Source organism: Tachyglossus aculeatus, chromosome 25, assembly GCF_015852505.1.
Source record: "Tachyglossus aculeatus isolate mTacAcu1 chromosome 25, mTacAcu1.pri, whole genome shotgun sequence".
In the NCBI taxonomy this organism is placed as follows: domain Eukaryota; kingdom Metazoa; phylum Chordata; class Mammalia; order Monotremata; family Tachyglossidae; genus Tachyglossus; species Tachyglossus aculeatus.
This window is the reverse complement of record NC_052090.1, coordinates 5,741,286-5,762,993: the sequence shown is the minus strand read 5'-3', so window position 1 is coordinate 5,762,993 and position 21,708 is coordinate 5,741,286. Positions and strand designations below refer to the sequence as shown.

Below are 21,708 nucleotides of genomic sequence, written 5' to 3'. Positions count from 1 at the left end.
AATCACATCTCCTGGAAACCTCTCATTTCTCCACCCTCTTTTCCCTCCCTACTGTTTCATGAACTTAGTCCTGCCCTCTAACCGCTTAGGGTCTCAATCCACCTCCCCACGCTTACTGCATTTATGTACACATGTCCTCACGCCTTGTGTGTCTTACCTTCCTGTCATTTATTGTAACGTCTTTCTCCCCTACTCGACTTTAAGCTCCCAGCGGGCAAGAACTGTGTCCAGTCATCAGACTTTCCCAAGTGTTTAGCACTATCCTCTTGTGGTCAGGGAACCTACCAACTCTGTTCCACTCTCCCAAGCGCTCAGTACAGTGCTCTGCACACAATCAGCAAGCAATAAATATGATGGAAAGATCAACTCTACTGTATCGATCTTTTCCATGCACTTAGTATGGTGCCCTGCTCCAGTGAAGGCCCAGTAAGCATCATTCATTTAGTCATATTTATTGAGGCACTTACTGCATGCAAAGCACTGTACTAAGCGCTCGGGAGAGTATGATGTGACAACAGACACATTGATAGGCTAAAGAAATTCAATTGATTGATTGAACAATGAGAGGGGAGGCAGACTGGGGAAACTCAGGTATAGATCGGGTAATTCTGTTAATCATTTCCTAAAATGCATTATCGGTCTTCCGTGGCATTTATGATGGCTTTAGGGAGAAAGGGCAAGAGGGTGACTCCCAAATAATTGGTTTAATATTCGACGTAAGAAGTGATGGAAGTGCAGTACATTTAATTATCGGAAGAGTATGGGAATGGGTCGAGCGGGGAAAACATGTTTTTAAAAGTCTAGAGCATAGGTGGCCTCTGAAAATGTTCCTTAACATCAGTACAACCTGAAAATTTCAATAGTTTTCATAAAAGGTAATGTGGCCAAACAGAACTTTAATTATTAACATTGCCCTGAAATCAGGATAGCTAAATTTAAGAGGGGGAGTTGGGTACAAGAAAGACCCTCTCATTAAGTTCCTCTTAGTGCAAGCCTAGTTTTCCATTCCTCCCTGGAAGTCACACTTGTCTCCCTTTTCCATGACTCCTTTCAGATCAGTTTTGCACCCGAGAAGATGGCCTTCTAAACAGAGACATGGCTCAATTTTAATTAGGAATGAAAGGAGTGCATTTGGGTTCCTCCCAACATCCAGCAGTTGTAGCTGCTAAATTAATCTATAAGGACACCTGGGAACCCTCTGCCTTCTAGACGGAAAGCTCCTCGTGGGCAGGGATTGTGGCTGTGTGGTCTTCTCTCAAGAGCTCAGCTCTGCACAGAGTAAGCACTCAATAAATACCTTCCATTGTCCACCCAGATGCTAAAAACATGGGAGACAATTAGATGACTTCTCCAGCTTCTTTGGAAACAAATGCCTTGGGTCCTTCTCGATTGAATGTGGGTGTCCGGCCTGCAATCAATAAGCTATATACAGAGGCTCTGGCAGCTACACTCTTAAAAATTCAAACATAAACCTATTTTTTTTTGGTATTCGCTAAGTGCTTGTTGCAATCAGTAAGCTATATACAGAGGCTCTCGCAGCTACACTCTTAAAAATTTAAACATAAACCATTTCTTTTTTTTGGTATTTGCTAAGCGCTCACTATGTGCCAGGCACTGTACTAAGAGCTAGGGCTGATACAAGCTAAACAGGTTGGACAGAGTCCCCGACCCACGTGGGTCTCACAGTCTGAGTCGGAGGAAAGGTTTATTCCCCATTTTACAGATGGAGGTGACTCAGGCACGGAGAAGTTGAGCGACTTGCTGATGGTTACACAGCTGACGTGTGGAGGGGCCGGGATCATTCATTCATTCATTCAATCGTGTTTATTGAGCGCTTACTGTGGGTAGAGCACTGTACTAAGCGCTTGGGAAGTCCAAGTTGGCAACATCTAGAGACGGTCCCTACCCAACAGTGGGCTCACAGTCTAGAAGACTGTTCTGGTCTGTAATCCCAAGGCGAGATCCCTGCTCTCCTTCATGGAGCAGATAACACCGGAGAGCTTCCGAAATTCTACCATTTCTCTCTGAGGTAACAGAAGCTGCGGGGCTCAGTGGGAAGAGCACGGGCTTTGGAGTCATGGGTTCGAATCCTGGCTCCGCCACATGTCTGCTGTGTGACCTTGGGCAAGTCACTTCACTTCTCTGAGCCTTAGTGACCTCATCTGTAAAATGGGGATGAAGACTGAGCCCCACGTGGGACAACCTGATCACCTTGCATCCCCCCCCCCCAGCGCTTAGAACGGTGCTTTCCACATAGTAAGCGCTCAATAAATACGATTGAATGAATGAGTGGTTCCTGGAGCTTCATGTAGGGAAGCAGCGTGGCGTAGTGGCTAGAGCACGGGAGTCAGAAGGTCGTGGGTTCTAATCCCACGCACCGCCACTTTCATTCATTCATTCGATCGTATTTATTGAGCGCTTACTGTGTGCAGCGCTTGGGAAGTCCAAGTTGGCAACAACTGGAGACAGTCCCTACCCAACAGTGGGCTCACAGTCTAGAAGGGGGACACTCGTCTGCTGTAGGACCTCGGACAAGGGGCTTCACTTCGCTGTGCCTCGGTTACCTCATCTGTAAAACGGAGCATGAGACTTTGAGCCCCATGTGGGACAGAGACCTTGTCCAACCTGACCGTGTCCACCCCAGGGCTTAGGAACGTGCCTTGCCCCCCAATAAGCGCTGAACAAATGCCACAATTATCATTCAGGAGCCAAGAATAGTAGAGACAAGCCCCAGCAGCTGTCTTCACGGGAAAGCCATGTCAGTCCAAAGGGCCGGGCAGAATCGACCAAAGCTCACCTGTCGAAAGAGTGCGATAATTGGATGCGGTGTGCTGTGAATAGTAAAATGTCAATGTCCCAATTGCAAACTGTTCTTGGCGAGGTTTAATTGGCCGTTATCCTTGTGTGGCCTTTCCCGGGACCTCACCTTGCCAGTGTCCCATCAGGGTGTGCTGTTGGATTTCTGTTCGCGTGTGATTCTGTGAATTATTTCTGCCACTACTACTAATAATAATGATAATGGCATTTATTAAGCGCTTACTATGTGCAAAACACTGTTCTAAGCGCCGGGGTAGATACAAGGTAATCAAGTTGCCCCACGTGGGGTTCACAGACTTCATCCCCATTTTCCAGGTGAGGTAGCTGAGGCCCAGAGAAGTTAAGTGGCTTGCCCAAAGTCACACAGCTGACAAGTGGCAGAGCCGGGATTTGACCCCATGACCTCTGACCCCAAAGCCCGGGCTCTTTCCACTGAGCCACACTGCTTCTCTACCGCCGCGTCTCCCAGATGGGCACGTCCGTCTGGTGCTGTCAGCCTGCCGCAGCCACGAAGACGCTGGCGGGGTTGCGAGACATCGGTCTGTCAGTCGTATTTATTGAGCGCTTACTGTGTGCAGAGCACTGTACTAAGCACTTGGGAGAATACAATAGAGCAATCAACACAACGAGCTGACAGTCTGAAAGGAGCGTAGAATCTAGAGGGACTCTCCAACACCAGGAGACGTAAATTGATAGAAATAGAAGAGTTAAGGGGCTAGATATAAGAAATAGTTAAGAGAACAAGACACTACGTAACTTTCAGCCCTCACTGCAGATTATTATCCTTGCGTCTGTCACCAGGGCAAGCTAGAGTTGGAAACGTTGAATGAGAAAAACGCAGTTGAAAACGAAGCATCACCAAATCCACTTTTCTCCTTTCCCTCCTCCCCACACCCCCTGATTTTCACTCCCACTCTAAGAACAAGTGAGAACAGAAGTAGGTGCCACATAATTGGAGAACCGTGGGTTGGGTTGGGTTTTTTTTTTTTTTTGAAGCTGTTTTTAATTGAGAGAGAAGTTGAGTTCTTAGGAAGATGAATTATTTTGTTCCCTGCGTTTGCCGATACATTGGCATTCTAGGTCAGTATGGTTTTTTTCCCCTTCATAATTGTTCACTGAACTACCGTAAGATAAATGAATATATTGAAAATCTTTGTATTCTGTGAGGGCCCACAATCTTAAGCAGGGGTCTGGGAGTTCGGGGACCTGGGTTCTAATTCTGGTTCTGTCACTTGCCTGCCGTGGGACCTGGGGCAAATCACTCCTCTGGGCCTCAGTTTTCTCAGCTGTAAAGTGGGGATTCAGTTTTCTCTCTCATTTAGACCGTGAACCCCATGTGGGACAAAGGACTATGTCCAACCTATCTTGTATCAACCCTACCGTTCATGTATTTATTTATTTTGCTTGTACATATCTATTCTATTTATTTTATTTTGTTAGTATGTTTGGTTTTGTTCTCTGTCTCCCCCTTTTAGACTGTGAGCCCACTGTTGGGTAGGGACTGTCTCTATATGTTGCCAACTTGTACTTCCCAAGCGCTTAGTACAGTGCTCTGCACACAGTAAGCGCTCAGTAAATACGATTGATGATGATGATGATGAGTGCTTAACTAGTACCATTATTATTAATATTATTTCTTATGATTATTACTGACTGTCCCTCTTGTACGTGAGAGACTAAAATATACTGCTCTTTTAGAGTATATCGATTTAGATTGGAGTGAGATGGTCTTTGCTGTTTTCTTCAAGGGTAAAAACGTGATGGCAGACGTCTCTTTTTATTTTTTCCTTTTCAAAGAGGTTGCCGGTTGCTAAATCCTTGCTTTTGTAGCAATGATAATCATTTAGCGCTTGGTACAAAGCACTGGGGAGAAAAAAAGATACATAGGTGAGAACTAGTCAAGTTGGGGATGACAGGCGCAATTGAAAAGATGAAGCCAATATAAGTAGAAAAACAGCGTAAAAGACACATCAGAATTCAGCAGATCGGTTGATAAAGGGGACTGGGCCCAGTCAGAATCAAAAAACTTCCTCAAACGTGTGGGATTGGGCTGCCACAAGCCCAGGGCATCTTCGGGGCAAGAGCCCTGGGAGACATCGGGGGAGGTTCTTCAAGATTGAGGAAATCCTTGTTCTGAGAGACCCCTCAAAGTTGAATGAATGTTTGGAGTCAGCCAGTGATTTCAAACTTCTGCTTTCAACCTCTCAAAGAGAACGTACTCGTTGCTGGTTGCATCGTTAGAGCCGAGGTACGCAATACGAATGCAGTCTCGGTGTGTCCTGACCTTATTCATTCAATCATATCTATTGAGCGTTTACTGGGTGCAGAGCACTGTACTAAGCACTTGGGAGAGTACAATATAAGAATAAACAGACACATTCCCTGTCCACAGTGAGCGGGGGAGGCAGACGTTTTATAAAAATAAATAAATTACAGATCTGTACATCTGGGAAGGAGGAAGATCAAAGGGAGCAAGTCAGGGCGACGCAGAAGGGAGTGGGAGAAGAGGAAAGCCTATTTAGGGAAGACCTCCGGGAGGAGATATGCCTTCATTAAGGCTCTGAAGGAGGTGGGAAAGAGCAGTCATCCGTCGGATCCGTACAGGGAGAATTAGAGGGAAAGAGGTCCTCTAGGTGGAGGGAAGGAACTGGCCCTCAAACAACCACCGATGCTTATTGAGCGTTCACTGTGGGGAGAGACCTGAAATAGGCGCTTGGAAAAGGACAATCCGATAGAGTTGGTAGGCACGATCCCTTTGTCCACGAATGGTTATCGAGAGTTTTGGGCTTGACCGTTGGAAATATGTCCAGAGATCTGCTGTCCACCCAAAGCTGGATCATATTCTGGAGCTGAGGGTAAAGGTCCTTTCAGCAAGCATTCGTATGACTATGGTAGTTGTTAAGTGCATTTTATGTGTATTGAGGTTCAGTGTCTTCTGCAGTTGGCAGAAACCACCAGTGCTTAACTGGATCGTTTTATTAATATATGTACACATATATACATATATGCCTATGTACAGTATATATATGTACATGTAAATATGTGCATATATATTGTACATAGGTATATATATTACATTGTGTGTGTATATAGGTACACATGTGCGTATGCATGTATGTATAGGTACATATATACACAATGTAATTTATAATGAGAAGATTCTGAGGTCACTAGTTTGTTTATATTCCTGTATATTACGAAATTACATAGACCACTCATTCATTCAATCATATTGAGCGCTTACTGTGTGCAGACCACTGTACTAAGTGCTTGGAAAGGACAGTTCAGCAACAAATAGAGACAATCCCTACCCAACGACAATCCCTACCCAACAAATTTTGTACACAGCAGACCCTTGTTCAATGCCACTAATCCCGGTGATAACGATACAAGCGTTCCAGGCGGGGTTTGGCCTTTTCGAGTGTGATCTGGTTAGAGCACAGTGGACAAATAGAGGAACAGGATCACCACAATATGGATCTCCATAGGACGTTGTGCAATAAATTGTGCATTGCTCAATGCGGCTCTGCTGGGAATGCTGTGATAAGCAGATGACAGGATCATGTGGTAACCCTGTCATCTAGTCAGTAGCATTGCAGAGGGAACCAGTTGCAACTGTTAAAGCTTATTATTTTCTAGAAACCATCCTCAAGCATTTGTGAACTTGTAAAGTCGAGTAGCCCACTTGGTTTTCGCCTTCTGAAACTTCATAAAAGCTTTTTTCATTTTTCACAATCTTTTGAGTGGCCCACGGTGTGATAGAAGTCATGTATTATTGTTTCAAACTAACTTGCCCCCGACCCACCTTAGTTCCCATTGAAATACCTGTTAATGAAATATGATTTTTTTGAAAAACATGGAGGCTTGCAGGAGTGCAACTGTGCTATTTTAGGAGGAAGCCCTGTATGTAGAATATCTTTTGAACCATCTCTTAGTAAAAACAAGAATTTAAGACATAATGATGATGGTGATAGAATTTATTAAGTTCTTATTAGGGGCCTACCCCTGGGATAGCTACAAGGTATTTTCTTCATATTGAAAATGGACCAGAAACACCAGAGAAATTTACACAGCTAGAGCATGTTGAATGGAATGTTGCTTTTAATTTAATTAAAAGTGAGTTAGAAAAGAGAGCCCTCAAATTTACAGCTCTAGCCAGCCAATGAGATAATTGAATTTTACTTCAGAACGAGAATTCAGTTTTGGAGTTCCGGTTCTTGGTCTATTTCTGTTGGAGCCGAAATAAGAAAAGCAGTGAGAAGAACCAAATTATAGAATGATTTTCCTCTTTCGCCCATGCAGAACAGGAATACTGTCATTTTTGTTGTTGTCGTTGAGCAGAACCCAGTTAAAAGAAGGGGCAGCTCTCGATCAATGCTATTTATTGAGCGCTTGCTGTGTGCAGAGCACTGGACTGACCGCTTAGGAGAGTACAGTATGCCAGGCTTGGCAGAGACACATTCCCTGCCCACAAGGAGCTTACGGTCTAGAGGAGGAGAATTTCAGGATGGTAAGAGCAGCGTGGCCTGGGAGTCGAAAGGATCTGAGTTCTAATCCCGGCTCCTCCACGTGTCTGCTGTGTGACCTTGGGCCAGTCACGTCATTTCTCTGTGCCTCAGTTACCTCATCTGGCTAAGGGGGATCAAGACCGTGAGCTCCACGTGGGACACGGACCGTGTCCAACCTAATTATCTTGTATCTACGCCAGGGTTTAGTACAGACCATGGCACAGTGAGTGCTTAACAAATACTATTTAAAAAATGAAACAAAAATCCTGTGAGCCCTGTGTGGGACAGGGACTGTGTCTGACCCAGTTAGCTTCTATCTTTCCCAGTACTTTATGCAGTGCTTGGCACATAGTAAGCAAATGCCCCGATCATTATTATTAATAATTCGAAGAGAACTTGGATGCCAACTTGTACTTCCCAAGTGCTTAGTACAGTGCTCTGCACACAGTAAGCGCTCAATAAATACGATTGATGATGATGATGATGGAAATTTTTTATAAGGAAAATAAAATACCAATCCATTGGGCGGTTTGAGCTCCACACCCCAGCTGTCTAGGAGTAAGAGGGAATATAAAGGCCAAGCACTGGGACCCGTCCCCACCCTCCCCTTCTGGAAGACGCGAGGCTTTATTCAGGCATCTGCTTGCTTCTAGGTGAGGAATTTAAAATTGGAGCACGAACAAGAGAAAAACAAGATCTTGTCAGAAGCCTTGGAGACGTTGGCCACCGAGCATCATGAGCTAGAGCAGTCTCTCGTTAAAGGCTCCCCTCCGCTCAGCATTCTTAGTGAAGAAGAGTTTTACGATGCGCTTTCGGGTAAGTAAAGGCTTCCTCCGGCCTGTCCGAGCGCCCGTCTTTCGTTGCCGTCCCAGTCCTCTTAACTAGCCCCGTAACCGATTTCTCTTTTCTTGGCTTGGGATCTTTATTTTCCCATACTCTCCGTCATCCCCGTGCTGCCTGTTCATTTTTTGCATGATACGAGCCAACTGGAAATAACCCGGCGGGGGATAGTTAGAGCGAAAGTCCAGGGAAGTGGAAGCAATGGATGAGGAAGGGCAAGAAAATTTTCCCTCGGTAAAACGGAAAGAGCACAGCCCTGGAGGTCAGACGACCTGAGTTCTAATGCCGGCTCTCTCACTTGCCTGCTGTGTTGCTTGGGGCAAGTCACTTCAGTTCCTCTGTGCCTCAGTTCCCTCTTCTGCACAATGGGGACTCAGTACCTGTTCTCCCTCCAAGACTGTGAGCCCAAGGGGGACTTGATTGCTTTGTATCTACCGTAGCGCTGATACAGTGCTTGGCACGTCGTAAGCGTTTAAATCTCATTATTATTATTATTGATATTGTCATTATTGGAGCAGGAGAGGGATTGGGGAAAGAAGAGGAAAGCTCGCCCCATCTTCGAAGCCCTCTTGAAATCTCCTCTCCTGCAGTCTTCCCCGATGAATCTTTCATCCTAAACACTAGTAAACTCTAAACCCCCTAGGAAACTCACAGCAGCCCCTCGCAGCCCATCTTAGGAGGCTTATTCCGAAGATAAGTACGACTCATGTACCTTGTCCCCTTTACCCTCTTCCTCCTGTCTGAAAGTGGTTTTAAAATTAGTCTCCGCCGATAGATGGTAAGCTGTTTACTTTAAGATAGGGATCATGTCTGTTCCTTCTCCCTCCCAATCAATCAATCAGTCAATCAGTGGTATTTCTTGAGCACTTACTGTGCACCGAGAGCTGTACTAAGTGCTTGGAGGAGAGTAAGGTATAGCAGAGTTGGTAAATATATTCCCCGCCCACAAGGAGCTTCCATTCTAGAGGGGAAGAAACTCCTACTTCGATTGTGAGCATCATATGACTGCCTGACTGACTTGTATCTACCCGAGTCCTTAGTAAAGTGCTTGGCACATAGTAAGCGCTTAACAGGTGCTGGTATTATCATTTTTCTTTACTCTGTTCTACTCATTCAAGCGCTTAGAAGAATTTTGAGCACCCAGGAGGTACTCAGTACACAGTACTGATGACTCCACCTCTCCTGCTTTCAAACCTGCCCACGTCTCTCATTCATTCGTCCATTCAAGCAGCGTGCGTGGCTCAGTGGAAAGAGCCCGGGCTTTGTAGTCAGAGGTCATGGGTTCAAATCCCGGCTCCGCCAATTGTCAGCTATGTGACTTTGGGCAAGTCACTGCACTTCTCTGGGCCTCAGTTCCCTCATCTGTAAAATGGGGGTGAAGACTGTGAGCCCCCCATGGGACAACCTGATCACCTTGTAACCTCCCCAGCGCTTAGAACAGTGCTTTGCACGTAGTAAGCGCTTAATAAATGCCATTATTATTATTATTATTATTATTATTATTATTATTCAATCGCATTTATTGAGCACTTCCTGTGTGCAGAGCACTGTACTAAGCGCTTGGAAAGTACAATTCGGCAGCAACTAGAGACGATCCCTACCCGACAACGGGCTCACGGTATAGAAGGGGGGAGATGGACGGCGAAACGAAACAAGTAGCCAGGCATCAATAGCGTCAGTATGAATAAATAGAATTATAGATATAGCCACACCATTAATAAAATAGAATAATAAATGTGGCCCTATATACACAAGTGCTGTGGGGCGGGGAAGGGGGGAGAGCAGAGGGAGGGAGCGGGGGCGACAGGGAGGGGAGGAGGAGCAGAGGAAAAGGGGGGCTCAGTCTGGGAAGGCCTCCCAGAGGAGGTGAACTTTCAGTAGGGCTTTGAAGGGAGGAAGTCTGCTAGTTTGGCAGATGTGAGGAAGGAGGACATGGTCCCTTTTAGACTGTGAGCCCACTGTTGGGTAGGGACTGTCTCTATATGTTGCCAATTTGTACTTCCCAAGCGCTTAGTACAGTGCTCTGCACATAGTAAGCGCTCAATAAATACGATTGATGATGATGATGATGATGGTCCTCTCTTGAACCCGTCACTCACTCTCTCACCCCCATCTCCTTTCTCACATTCCTATTCAAACTCCTGAAATTGTCAACCAGTTGTACTTACGGAGCCCTGATTGTGTGCAGAGCACTGTACTAAACGCTTGGGAGAGTACAAGATATGTATATATGTTTGTACATATTTATTACTCTATTCATTTATTTTCCTTGTACATATCTATTCTATTTATTTTATTTTGTTAGTATGTTTGGTTTTGTTCTCTGTCTCCCCCTTTTAGACTGTGAGCCCACTGTTGGGTAGGGACTGGCTCTATATGTTGCCAATTTGTACTTCCCAAGCGCTTAGTACAGTGCTCTGCACATAGTAAGCGCTCAATAAATATGATTGATGGTGATGATGATGATACAAGAGTGGGTAGACACGCCCCCTGCCCCCAACGAGCTTACAGTCTAGAGGGGGAGCCAGGCGTGAAGAGAAATAAATAAATTATGGCGATGGACATAAGTGCCCAGATTGAGCCCGCCCCTTCCTCTCCCCCTCCTTCCCCTCCCCACAGCACCTGGATATATGTATCTATATTTGGACGTATTCATTACTCTATTTTATCTGTACATATTTAGTCTATTTATTTTACCTAATATGTTTGGTTTTGTTCTCTGTCTCCCCCTTCTAGACTGTGAGCCCACGGTTGGGTAGGGACCGTCTCTCTGTGTTGCCAACTTGGACTTCCCAAGCGCTTAGTACAGTGCTCTGCACGGAGTAAGCGCGCAGTAAATATGATTGATGGATTGATTGATTAGTACAGTGCTGTGCACGCAGTAAGCGCTCAATAAATGCGATTGAATGAAGGAGTGAAGTGCCGTGGGGCTGAGAGGTGTGGGTGGATGCCAACCGCCCAACGAGGTCAGAACCAAGTGCCTAGACAATGCATCCTGGCTCTTCATTTCATGCTTGAAATGCTTCATTTCATTTCATTCATGAAGCAGTGTGGCTCAGTGGAAAAGAGCCCGGGCTTTGGAGTCAGAGGTCATGGGTTCAAATCCCGGCTCCGCCAATTGTCAGCTGTGTGACTTTGGGCAAGTCACTTCACTTCTCTGGGCCTCAGTTCCCTCATCTGTAAAATGGGGATTACAACTGTGAGCCCCCCGTGGGACAACCTGATCACCTTGTAACCTCCCCAGCGCTTAGAACCGTGCTTTGCACATAGTAAGCGCTTAATAAATGCCATCATTAATTAATTCATTTCCTCTTCCCCAGTTCCGTCCGTGACTCCTTGCAATCAGGTTTTGGGCCCCGTGGCAGCGTCTGACTTGTCCTCTCTAATGACCAACAGTGACCTCCTCATAGTCAAGTCCAGAGACCTTCCCCCTCCCTTTGATACCGCAGGCCACTTCCTCCGTCCGGAATCGCTGCCGTGTCTCTGTTTTGCTGACACGGTGCTGACTCGATGCCCCGCTACTTCTCCGAACGCGCTGTAGGTTCACCGACTGGCCCTTCGCCTGTCTGTAATCCCTTACCCTTGGACTTTCTGCCGTCAGCAGAAGCCGCGTGGCCTAGTGGCTCGAGCACGGGCCTGAGAGTCCGGAGGACCCGACGGTCTGCTGTGCCGTTTCACTTCTCTGGGCCTTGGTTGCTTCATCGGTAAAATGGGTAGTAAGACTGTGAGCCCCACGTGGGACAGGGACTCTGTCCAATCTGATCATCTGTATTTACCTCAGCACTTAGTACAGTGCCTGGCATATGGCAAGCACTCGTTCTCACCTGTCCCGCCGTCGACCCCCGGCCCACGTCATCCCCCGGGCCTGGAATGCCCTCCCTCCACACATCCGCCAAGCTAGCTCTCTTCCCCCCGTTAAAGCCCTACTGAGAGCTCACCTCCTCCAGGAGGCCTTCCCACACTGAGCCCCTTCCTTCCTCTCCCCTTCCTCCCCCCCCGCCCCACAACACCTGGATATATGTATATATGTTTGTACGGATTTATTCCTCTATTCATTTTATTTGTACATATTTATTCTATTTTATTTTGTTAATATGTTTTGTCTTGTTCTCCGTCTCCCCCTTCTAGACTGTGAGCCCACTGTCGGGTAGGGACCGTCTCTAGATGTTGCCAACTTGGACTTCCCAAGCGCTTAGTACAGTGCTCTGCACGCAGTAAGCGCTCAATAAATACGACAATGAATGAATGAATGAAAGCACTAAACAAATACCTTAAAAAGTAAGGTCATTAAGCGCTTACTGTGTGCAAAGCGCTCTTCTGACGCTCATTGTGGCCTAGTGGGTAGAGCCCGGGCTTGGGAGTCAGAGGACTTGGGTTCTAATCCCGAATCCACCGCTTGTCGGCCGTGTGATCTTGGGCGAGTCACGCCCCTTCCCTGGGCCTCGGTTTCTTCAGCTGTAAAATGGGGGTTCCAACCCTGTTCCCGCATAGACTGTGGGACCCGTGTGGGACAGGGACTGTCTGACCTGATTAGCTTAGGTCTACCCCGGTGCTTAGAGCAGCGTTGGACACGCAGGAGGTGCTTAACAAATACCGTCGTTATTGTTACATTAGCTCACAAGGCTGACCCCTGATGTGACGTAACTCCCTCCTGTTGCCTCATAGGAGCCCTCCGCTCAGCCGCCCGGCCCAGCCCACAAATTCTCCAGGCCCAAAACTGAACTCCTCATCTTCCCTCCCCAATCCTCTCTTCCTCTTAGCCTCTCCCAACACTGCTGACAGCACACCTCCCGAATCCTCATCTCCTCAGTGTCTCAGCTCTTCCATGCCAACTTCCTGCCAAATCCTGCCAGTTTCTCCCCACACAGCCTTTCCCAGATCCTCCTCTTCCCCTGCCTAGTCCCAGCTCTGATTCTCGCGGGGCGAGACTGTTGCTCTCAGTATTCTCCCTGGAGACTCTTTCTCTCACCGCCTTCCCTCCCTCCACCTCTCTCCCTCCGTTCCTCCCAAACAAACTTTTTAACTGTATCTCCCCCTCAACTCTCCCATCCCCAAACTCAAATCTGACAGACCACAGCTCTGTCCCTGTGTACAAAGCTCCTCTGATAGCCCACCTCCAATGAACCCACCCCAAAGGATTCCCAAGACTCCAAGCGGCATCATCTCCCAGCTACCGGTGGTGTTTCATTCCCACCCTCAGCATCGGGGTATATATGTTTATTCAGATGTACATTAGTCAGTCCATCGATGGTATTTATTGACCTGCAGAGCACTGTATTAAGCACTTGGGAGAGTACTATTATTACTATCATTATTATCAAGTGCTGCCGAGTCATTTCCAATTCATAGCGACTCTATGGATGTATTTTTTCCAGAATGTCCTGTCTCCTGCCATAGTCCATTTTTCCGTTACTGTTGTAATGGTTTCTCTCCGTCGAGCTGCTGGACCGCCTCTTCCGTATTTTCCCCGGACTTTTCCTAGCATCAGTGTCTTCTCCAGAGAATCAGTCCTCCCGACGACGTGTCCAAGATACGCTCGTCTAAGTCCGCGTCATTTGGCCTTCCAAAGACCACAATGGCTTAGTGCGCTTTGCACGTAGTAAGCGCTTAATAAATGCCATCATCGTCATCGCCGCTCCGGAGAGACCCGACCCCGCTCAATCAGTTGGTTAAGCGGTTGGACACAGTCTTTGGATACATTCACTTATTTGGAATACTGTCCCCTGCCTGGAGGTAAGCTCCTCTGTGGGCAGGGAGCATGTCTCTCTGTTCTGCTGCACCTTCTCAACTACTAAATAGAAGGTCTTGGATCTGACCGGCCGATCAGTAATCCCCATCACTGCTGCTGAGCCCACGGGATGGGATTGAGGAAAGCAGGCAGGGATAGAAGATGAGCACTGTTGGGAACTTGAAGGAATCGCCGCCCCTCCCATTGGGAATTTCCGTTCTAATCCAGGCCATGTCCCACCTCACCCCGCCAGTGTGTTTGTTATTCTGAGTTTTTAGACTGAAAGCATATTGTGGGCAAGGAGTGGGAATTTCCATTCTAATCCAGGCCATGTCCCACCTCACCCCGCCAGTGTGTTTGTTATACTGAGCTTTTAGACTGAAAGCTCATTGCGGGCAAGGAGTGTGTCTGTTGTATCGTACTCTCCCAAGCGCTTAGTACGGTTTGGTTTTGTTGTCCGTCTCCCCCTTCTAGACCGTGAGCCCGTTGTTGGGTAGGGACCGTCTCTATATGTTCTCTCCATCCCCCCCGCCTTACCTCCTTCCCTTCCCCACAGCACCTGTATATATGTATATATGTTTGTACGTATTTATTACTCTATTTATTTTACTTGTACATATCTATTCTATTTATTTTATTTTGTTAATTTGTTTTGTTCTCTGTCTCCCCCTTCTAGACTGTGAGCCCGCTGTTGGGTAGGGACCGTCTCTATAGGTTCTCTCCATCCCCCCCACCTTACCTCCTTCCCTTCCCCACAGCACCTGTATATATGTTTGTATGTATTTATTACTCTATTTATTTTACTTGTACATATCTATTCTATTTATTTTATTTTGTTAATATGTTTGGTTTTGTTCTCTGTCTCCCCCTTCTAGACTGTGAGCCCACTGTTGGGTAGGGACCGTCTCTAGATGTTGCCAACTTGGACTTCCCAAGCGCTTAGTACAGTGCTCTGCACACAGTAAGCGCTCAATACGATTGATTGCCGATTTGTACTTCCTAAGCGCTTGGTACAGTGCTCTACACACAGTAAGCGCTCAATAAATATGGATTGAATGAATGAATGAATGAATGAATGCACACAGCAGGCGCTCCATAAATACCATTGACTGACTGAGCCATGGGTGACTTGCTTCTAGGATGAAGCGGGAGTATTTGGGTGGGACTTTCAGTTGATCTTATTGCAACAGATGTTTTTCTGTGCCCTAATAACTCCCAGACTCGGCCCTGCTCAATGTTAGACGTCCTCGTTGTTTAGGATGTCCCGGTTTTTGTAGGGTGGAAGAATAGCCTTTAAGGTGGATCAGCGGGGAAGCAGCATGGAAAGGGCACAGGCTGGGAATCAGAGGAGCTGGTTCCTCCTCTCAGCTCCGCCACTCATCTGCGGTGTGACCTTGGGCAGGTCACTTAACTTCTCTGTGCCTCAGTTCCCTCATCTGTACAACGGGGATTGAGACTGTGAGCCCCAGGTGGGACAGAGGCCATGTCCAACCTGATTGTCTTGTGTCTTGTCCCCGTGCCCAGTACGGTGCCTGGCATGTAATAAGTGCTTAACAAAACCGTTAAAGAAAAGAAAAATCCTCAGTGATTTCCTGAGTGCTCGTATTGTGCAGAGCGCTGTACTAAACACCTGTGCTAAGTACGGTTTGGTCAACACAGCCTCTGCCGCCACGGAACTTGCAGTTGAATGGGAGAGAAGGCCGTAAAAATAAATTGTGAATAGGGGAAGCAGCAGGCTGAGGATATCAACGAAAGCGCCGCGGGGCTGTGGGTGGCATAGCAGAGGGCTTAACGGGTACAGACCCAAGTGCAAAGGTGGTACTCGGGAGCGGCATGCCTCGGTCGAAAGAGCCCGGGCTTTGGCATCAGAGGTCACAGGTTCAAATTCCGGCTCTGCCAATTGTCAGCTGTGTGACTTTGGGCAAGTCACTTCACTTTTCTGGGCCGCAGTTACCCCATCTGGAAAATGGAGATTAAGACTGTGAGCCCCCCGTGGGACAACCTTGTCACCTTGTAACCTCCCCAGTGCTTAGAACAGTGCTTTGCACGTAGTAAGCGCTTAATAAATGTCGTCATCATTAGTAGTAGTAGTAGTAGTATTCCACACATAGCGCTCAATCAATACCGTAGGGTGATGAGGTTGGGGGACGAGAGGTTAGTCAGGGCAGGCTTCCTGGAAAAGGAGGTGATTTCAGTAGGGCTTTGAAGACGGGGTCGTTCTGGTCTGCTTCATCCCTCCGTGAAGATCCTTGCAGGGGTCAGAGGGGTCAGTAATAATAATAATAATAATAATAATGATAGCATTTATTAAATGCTTACTATGTGCAAAGCACTGTTCTAAGCACTGGGGAGGTTACAAGGTGATCGGGTTGTCCCACGGGGGGCTCACAGTCTTCATCCCCATTTACAGATGAGGGAACTGAGGCCCAGAGAAGTGAAGTGACTTGCCCAAAGTCACACAGCTGGCAATTGGCGGAGCTGGGATTAGAACCCACGACCTCCGACTCCAAAGCCCGGGCTCTTTCCACTGAGCCATGCTGCTTCTCATAGAGCGGGCTTTCTAGACTGGAAGCTCATTGTGGACAGGTGTGCCTATTATGTTGTTCCATTGCCCCTCGGCAAGCGCTTAGTACAGGGCTGTGCGCAGAGTAAGCGCTCAATAAATCTGACTGACTGAGGGCTGGTCCCCCCAGAGTGAGTAAAGGTTCTCTCTCGGCAGGCTTAAGTGGCCTCGTGGCTTCGCTGCCCAAACAAGGAACCTCCCTTCCCATTCGGACCGAGTCCAATAAGTAGGCGACTCAGCCGTTCTAAACATTTCTGGAATGCGGCCGGGGCGGCCGTTGCTCAACTTGCCCTATTTAATTCTGGGGGCAGAGAGGCAGGCCTCGCAGCGTAGCAGGACTCTCCCCGAGAGGTCACCGTGCCGAGCAGAGCGCGAGCCGGAGGAGAAGTGGCCGGCTGGGTTGGTTTCACGGCTCGCAAAAGTTGAACTTCCCCGGAGACGGGGCGCGGAGAATAAAACGCGCGCCTCGACCGCCCTCACGAGAACGGTGCCGAGGTCCCGGGATGCCGGCTGTCGAAATTAACTCCTCCCGGGGATCCTCGTCTGTGTCACCCGCTCCTTCTTGAGGACTTCTGAGCGACCAGTTGTCCGTGGAGTTGGGAGACGCCCCACTCGAAGGTGATGTTTTAACTGTGCGTGGGAACAGACAAAATCAACGCCGGACTGAGCGCGTCTTCTGACTGCCCCTTGCTGCCCTGGGGCATTTTAATCACTCATAGTGGCTGCGGTATTTGTTTAGCGCTTCCTATGTGCCAAGCGCTGGGGTGGATCCAAGGCAGTCGGGTCGGACACAGTCCCTGTCCCACATGGGGCTCCCAGTCTTCATCCCCATTTTGCAGATGAGGTAACTGAGGCACAGAGATGTGAAGTGACTTGCCCAGGCAGACACGCGGCCGAGCCGGGATCAGGGTTCCCAGGCCTGTGCTCTTTCCGCTAGGCCACGCTGCGTCTCTTCCCGTCAAGCCTCGTGCCTTTTTTGGTGGCTCCTTTTTGTGTCAAGATGTTCCCAGAGCTCACGTTAGTAGTTCACCGATAATCCACTGGCTGAAGATCGAGTGGTCAAGGAGAAGCAAGGAGGGGCCAAATGCCCATCGCATTTGTAATATACAGCCGTCCTGTACCTGCTCAGTCCCGTGGTGGTTTTTAGAAACAAGATGAGATCAGTTGCTAAAGAAATACTTTCTTGCTAGGGTTTCCTTTTAGTGCTATTTTGGTTGAGGGGCTCGTAAATAATTCACCACAAGATGCAACGGGGCATCATGGAGATTCCAGCAGAGAGCTCTCAAGTAAAGCAGGAAGGGGGTTTCAACGGCTTCGAGTCATCCCCGAGAGGCGAGAAAGGCCGCGATGGATGGGGTGATAATTGTGGGGCCGTGGCGGGCGGCGACCCTAACGTCCAGTTGCACCGGCACGGCCTTTAGCGTGGTCTTGCGGGCGTGTCGGACGGTCCACCCGTACCCCAAAGGCCAGAGCCTTGATGGCTTCTTCTAGCTTTCTTGCTAGGGTGGGTAAGTTTCCTGGTCTCCCCGTGGGTTTGATTTTCACCCTGGAAGTTTCTGGATCCGTGCGGGATAGCCAGCATCCACCTGCCAGTTGCTGTGCTCCTATTTTTAAACGCACAAAATGAAACTGTTCCTCGAATTGCTTCCAGGGATTGTTTGTGCTTTTGTTTTTTTTCTCCTTCATCAAGGAACAATGAGAAGCCAGTGTATCTAAAGATTCTTATCGTGTGAGGGTTGGTCAGGCTGTATAAAGGATGGGAAGTCTTCTATCTGCATTTTAGGGGAATTCTCTTGAGAGTAAACCATAAATGCTATTTTTCACTTGGGTACCAAAGGTGGTGTTTTCTGCTTCAGTAGGTGAGGGAATTTAAAAACCAACTGAAGCAAACTCCTGCTATAATAACAATAATAATAATGGCATTTGTTAAGAGCTCTCTATGTGCCAAGAACTGTTCTAAGTGCCGGGGTAGATGCAAGGTAATCAGGTTGGACACAGTCCCTGGCCCACATGGGGCTCGCGGTCTTAATCCTTATTTTACAGATGATGGGACTGAGGCCCAGAGAAATGAAGTGAGTTGCCCAAGGTCACACAGCAGACGGGTGGCAGAGCCGGAATTAGAACCCAGGACCGGGCCATAGCCACTAAACCATGGCGACTTGGCGACAGCTGAAAGACCCGCTCAGTCAATCAATCTATAGTAGTAACAACTTGGGTGCTTACTCTGTGCAGAGCACTGTACTCAGCAATGGAGAGCAGCTGAGCGTATTGGAAAGAGTACGGGCCTGGGAGAGGGCCCACCTTCTAATCCCAGCTCTCCCGTTTCCCTGCCGTCTGACCGGGACAAGTCACCCCACTGTGCGAGCAGAGGGGTCAGTGGGGAAAGATGACCGCAAAACTTGGATTCCGTCATATTTATCGAGCGCTTGTCGAGTGCACAGCGCTGTACTAAGAGTACAATATAAGAATAAAGAGTCACATTCCCTGCCCACAAGGAGCTCACCGTCTAGAGGGGGAGACAGGCATTAATATACATCAATTCTATTTACTATTATTAACGACTATTACTCTGTTTAATCCGGGAATGCCCCCAACCCCCTGCAGACTTTCCATGCTCCCTGCTATTTTCAGCCATGCTCTTCTGCTGCGGCTTTAAGGGAGAGAGAAGTCATTCACGCCAAGACCCTTTTCAGGCGACGCTTGTTCGATTCCCAGTTTGGACGAAGCCAGAGGTTTCGCCCAGCCCTAAGTCAAAGCCTTCGTGCCTGCCGGGCAGCAAAAATGGATTTTCAAACGAGCCAACTGTCATCCTGATTCTTGGGTGTTGGGGGAGTCTCCCTCCTGTCCATTTTTTTTTTGTTTTTCAAAAAACAGAATGCAAAAAAAGCCGAAAAAACAGCAACGGTTGTCGGTAAAGCAGGATGGGAATTTCCCACAGCCTGTCCCCTCAGATGCTTGGCATCCCAGACAAGAGTCCCTTGTTGTTGCAAATTCCAAGCATCACACCAAATTGGGTTTCAACTCCTGGTTCAGGCTTGGCTGGCGGAAACAACTCAATCCCCTCTCCGCCCCCCTCCTGCCGGGATTCTGTATCCTCTCCAAGAGTCGCAGGGAGATCAGCTGGTCCGTTGGAATGCTTTCCCGGTCTAACCGAAGGGAACATTTTCAGTCTTCAAGAAACTTGCCCCTCCTCCGGGGCGCCTTGCCCTCGGAAGTCAGGAGACCCCTGCACCTCCGGAAACTGCTTCTCTAGTGTGACAGACCGAAATAGTCTGTTGTTTTAGAGACCGGGGTTGTGGCCCGAGCGGAATAGTAATAATGGTGATAATAGGAACTGTGGGATTTAAGTGCTTACTGCGTGTTGAGCGCTGTATTAAGCGCCGGGGTGGGTACAGGATCATCAGGTCCCATGTGGGGCTCTCAGGCCCGGCAGTGAGGCCCAGAGAGGTGACTTCTAAACTGTGAGCACTGTACTAAGCACTTGGGAAGTACAAGTCGGCAACATATAGTGACGGTCCTTACCCAACAGTGGGTTCACAGTCTAGAGGACGGGCTCACGGTCTAGAATAAGGTTCTAGAAGAAGGTTCAGATCCTGGATAGTCTGGGAAAGGCCCGGGTAATTATTCTGGCAGTTCAAGAAGGGCTTCAATTGACTTGGAGACCATCAGGTGTCTATCAAGTCCATAATTTCATTCATTCATTCATTCAGTCGTATTTATTGAGTGCTTACTGTGTGCAGGGCACTGTACTAAGCGCTTGGGAAGTCCAAGTTGGCAACATATAGAGACAGTCCCTACCCAACAGTGGGCTCACAGTCTAGAAGCTCACAGTCTAATACTCATCTGAGAACTTAATACAGTGCTCTGCATGCCGTAAGTGCTCAATAAGTAGATGAGAAGCAGTGTCATCCACTGGATAGAGCACAGACCTGCGAGTCAGAAGGGTCTGGGTTCTAATTCTGGCTCTGGCACTTGTCTGCTGTATGGCCTTGAGTAAGTCGCTTCACTTCTCTGGGCCTCAGTTCCCTCATCCGTAAAATGAAGATTAAAGTTGTGAGCCCCTTTTGGGGCAGGGACTGTGTCTAACCTGATCAGCTTCTATCTACTCCAGCGCCTGGCACAGAGTAACCGCTTAACCAATTGATCGAGAGGGGTTGGGTCTCTCCGGAGGGCTGATGATGATGATGATGATGGCATTTATTAAGCGCTTACTATGTGCAAAGCACCGTTCTAAGTGCTGGGAAGATTACAAGGTGATCAGGTTGTCCCACCGGGGGCTCACAGTCTTCATCCCCATTTTTCCAGATGAGGGAACTGAGGCCCGGAGAAGTGACTTGCCCAAAGTCACCCAGCTGACAACTGGCGGAGCCGGGATTTGAATCCGTGACCTCTGACTCCAAAGCCCGGGCTCTTTCCACTGAGCCACGCTGCTGTTGCTTAGACTTTTTTGAGTGGGCTCTGAACCCCAAGAGGAGTGATGACCCCGTGGCAAGTGATTTCCGAGACGGGGCTCGGTTGGGTGGAAGTTAATGCCTTGACATTCTGGCCGTTTAGCACATCTCCATCATATTACATAAATGTCCGTCTCCCCTTCCAGGCTGTCAGTGCTTTGTGGGCAGGGAATGGGTCTACCAACTCCGTCATATTGTTCCCTCCCGACGCCCTGCTCACAGTAAGCGCTTAAAAAATTCCACCGGCCGAGTAACCGATCGATTGATTCACCCACAGCGATTGGCCTTGTGAGATGGGCAGGCTGGAATGCCTACCTAAAATGGCCAAGGAAAGGGAAATCGATTCCCAAATATACTCTTCCATTAACTGGATCTTTGGCATACATTACAGGAAATCTGCGATTTATTTATTTATATCAATGTCTGCCTCCCCCTTTAGACTGTGAACTCGTTGTGGGCAGGAATGTGTCTGTTTGTTATATCGTACGCTCCCAAGCGCGTAGTACAGTGCTTTGTGCTCAGTGAGCGCTCAATAAGTGCGACTGAATGAAGGAAGGAGGGAAATAGGAATGCACTCACTGCTCTTCCAGGAAGAGTTTAGATCCCAAATTATGTTCACAGGATTTCAAGGTCGCTTTCGTAGCCTTGAAATCATACGACTGAGGTGTGAAAAAAATCTTTTTAAAATCCTTCAGGCCCCCAAATCCTAAGCCAGAGGGTGGTGTCTCTGCCATCCGTATTCTGGGCCATGAATTACTTATTCCCTGTTACTTCAAAGCTTTGTAGAAGAAAACAAATACC

General features: G+C 48.0%; 1 protein-coding gene across 3 annotated transcripts in view; it reads left to right on the top strand.

Annotated features, from left to right (window-relative positions):
- OSBPL1A (oxysterol binding protein like 1A) overlaps positions 1–21,708 on the top strand; it is a 176,240-nt gene that overhangs the window by 104,218 nt on the left and 50,314 nt on the right. For all 3 annotated transcript variants that reach the window (XM_038766495.1, XM_038766494.1, XM_038766496.1), the window contains one exon: positions 7,979–8,141. In XM_038766495.1, coding sequence (XP_038622423.1) covers positions 7,979–8,141 — 163 coding nt within the window. The remainder of the gene's footprint in view (positions 1–7,978; positions 8,142–21,708) is intronic.